This window comes from Charadrius vociferus, unplaced genomic scaffold (assembly GCF_000708025.1).
Source record: "Charadrius vociferus isolate BGI_N301 unplaced genomic scaffold, ASM70802v2 scaffold239, whole genome shotgun sequence".
NCBI classification, from domain to species: domain Eukaryota; kingdom Metazoa; phylum Chordata; class Aves; order Charadriiformes; family Charadriidae; genus Charadrius; species Charadrius vociferus.
In genome coordinates this window covers 737,908-739,459 of record NW_009649928.1, presented here as the reverse complement: position 1 = coordinate 739,459, position 1,552 = coordinate 737,908, and the positions used below count along the sequence as shown (strand labels likewise).

Below are 1,552 nucleotides of genomic sequence, written 5' to 3'. Positions count from 1 at the left end.
CAGTGCCGGCCAGCCGAGCGCCGAGCGCCTCCCCCCAGGCTCGCTAAATCAACCGCCGAGCGGCGAAAGGGGCCGAGCCCCACCCAACGCCCGGGGCTGTATTTTATATCGGTTTACATCTCTCGGTCTCCCCTTGAGGGGGTTCTGGCGGGATTCCAGCTGTCACCTCGCTGTTGAAATGGCAGTCACTGCCACAGACAGTGCTGCGTTAACTGTTGGGGTGGTTACAGGCCGCCCCGCCAGCGCCCGCGCGGAGATGAGCCAAAATGACATCGGCTGATCGATGTCACGTAACAAAAGCAGCCCCAGGCCGACCCTCACCCTCCGCCCGGGGTAAGTTTGGGCTGAATGTCCTGTTACTGAGTTTAGGTTGAAATAGTCTCAGTAGGAGAGAGACGTTCCGTTTCCTGCCGAAGGCTGCTCGGAGCGGGTGGAGGAGTCACAGCACACGGTTAAGGGCAATGGCGTTCAGAGGGGAAACGGGGCCGGATTTATCCCGCCTGAGTTACAGTATCCATTTAAATAATTGTTTTTAATTATCGTGCCATCCATTTCCTCAAATGGCTGAATTTCAATTCAGGCAAAAGAAATTCTCCCAGAGTTCTGCAATGTAAAGTAGCACAGAAAAGGGGTTTTATGGTAATAAATGTAAAACCGTGAAGTATGGGATTTGTTAATGTCGTGGCACTTGACCCTTTCTTACATTAGTGGGTGAACCCATTTCTTCCACAAAACATGCTCTTGTCCCATCCCCACTCAGGGACAGATTGATGGGTTTTCGTTCCTAGTTCATTCAAGGCTTTTGAAATGCTGAAACAATGACAGCAAAACAAAGAAACTGGAAATAAATCCCTGAGAACTCTGACCTGTACCAGAGGGGCTGATTGTGGTTGGACTGTGCGTGTGCGTGTGTTTCATGAAAGCGAGAACTTCATCACAGCGTGGATTATCGCATGGATGTAATATTTCAGCAATATTTTAACATACTTTAAAACCACAAAGACGAGCTGATGTCGCCAGGATTTGTTCCTCAAGGCTTCTAGATTGGCAACTGGGCAAGGGGAGAGAGAAGAAATTTAAGCATTGAGATTCTTCTAGAAAACATCCCCTTATTACTAAGAATAAGCATTAATTTCTACTAGGATCCAACAGATTAACTATTCAGTAGCCAATTTCCTTTTTGGAGAGGGAGGGAGGAAGACCTTTTCCTTTTACAAAATACTTAGTCTTGACGTCTTTATTTTGGTTTAGTTTGTACAGGAAACTTCACTGCGGTTCTGATACTAAAGAATTCAAGTGAGGTTTTCTCCTAAAGAAATTCAAATTTCAAAAGCCACAGACTCAAGCATGCCTCTATTTTTAAGCAGAAACGTGAAAAGTGTAGTCACAAGTGTCTCACAAAAACCACATAATCCAGCTACATACAGCAGTTAAAATTACAACCGTAAACGGGTGCTGAGTGCCCCCGTTAATAACGAGATTCATCAAATATTCAAAGATAAATTCGACTGTCTGTAAATGAGAAAGTAAAATCGCGTTCCCCGCCCCCCCC

General features: G+C 46.1%; 1 protein-coding gene across 1 annotated transcript in view; it reads right to left on the bottom strand.

The window, feature by feature from the left end:
- The window catches only part of ZNHIT3 (zinc finger, HIT-type containing 3), a 1,984-nt gene extending 1,066 nt beyond the window's left edge, over nucleotides 1–918 (bottom strand). Inside the window, exon 1 of the mRNA XM_009891184.1 lies at nucleotides 867–918. Coding sequence (XP_009889486.1) covers nucleotides 867–918 — 52 coding nt within the window. The remainder of the gene's footprint in view (nucleotides 1–866) is intronic.
- Between the last annotated feature and the right edge of the window lie 634 nt (nucleotides 919–1,552).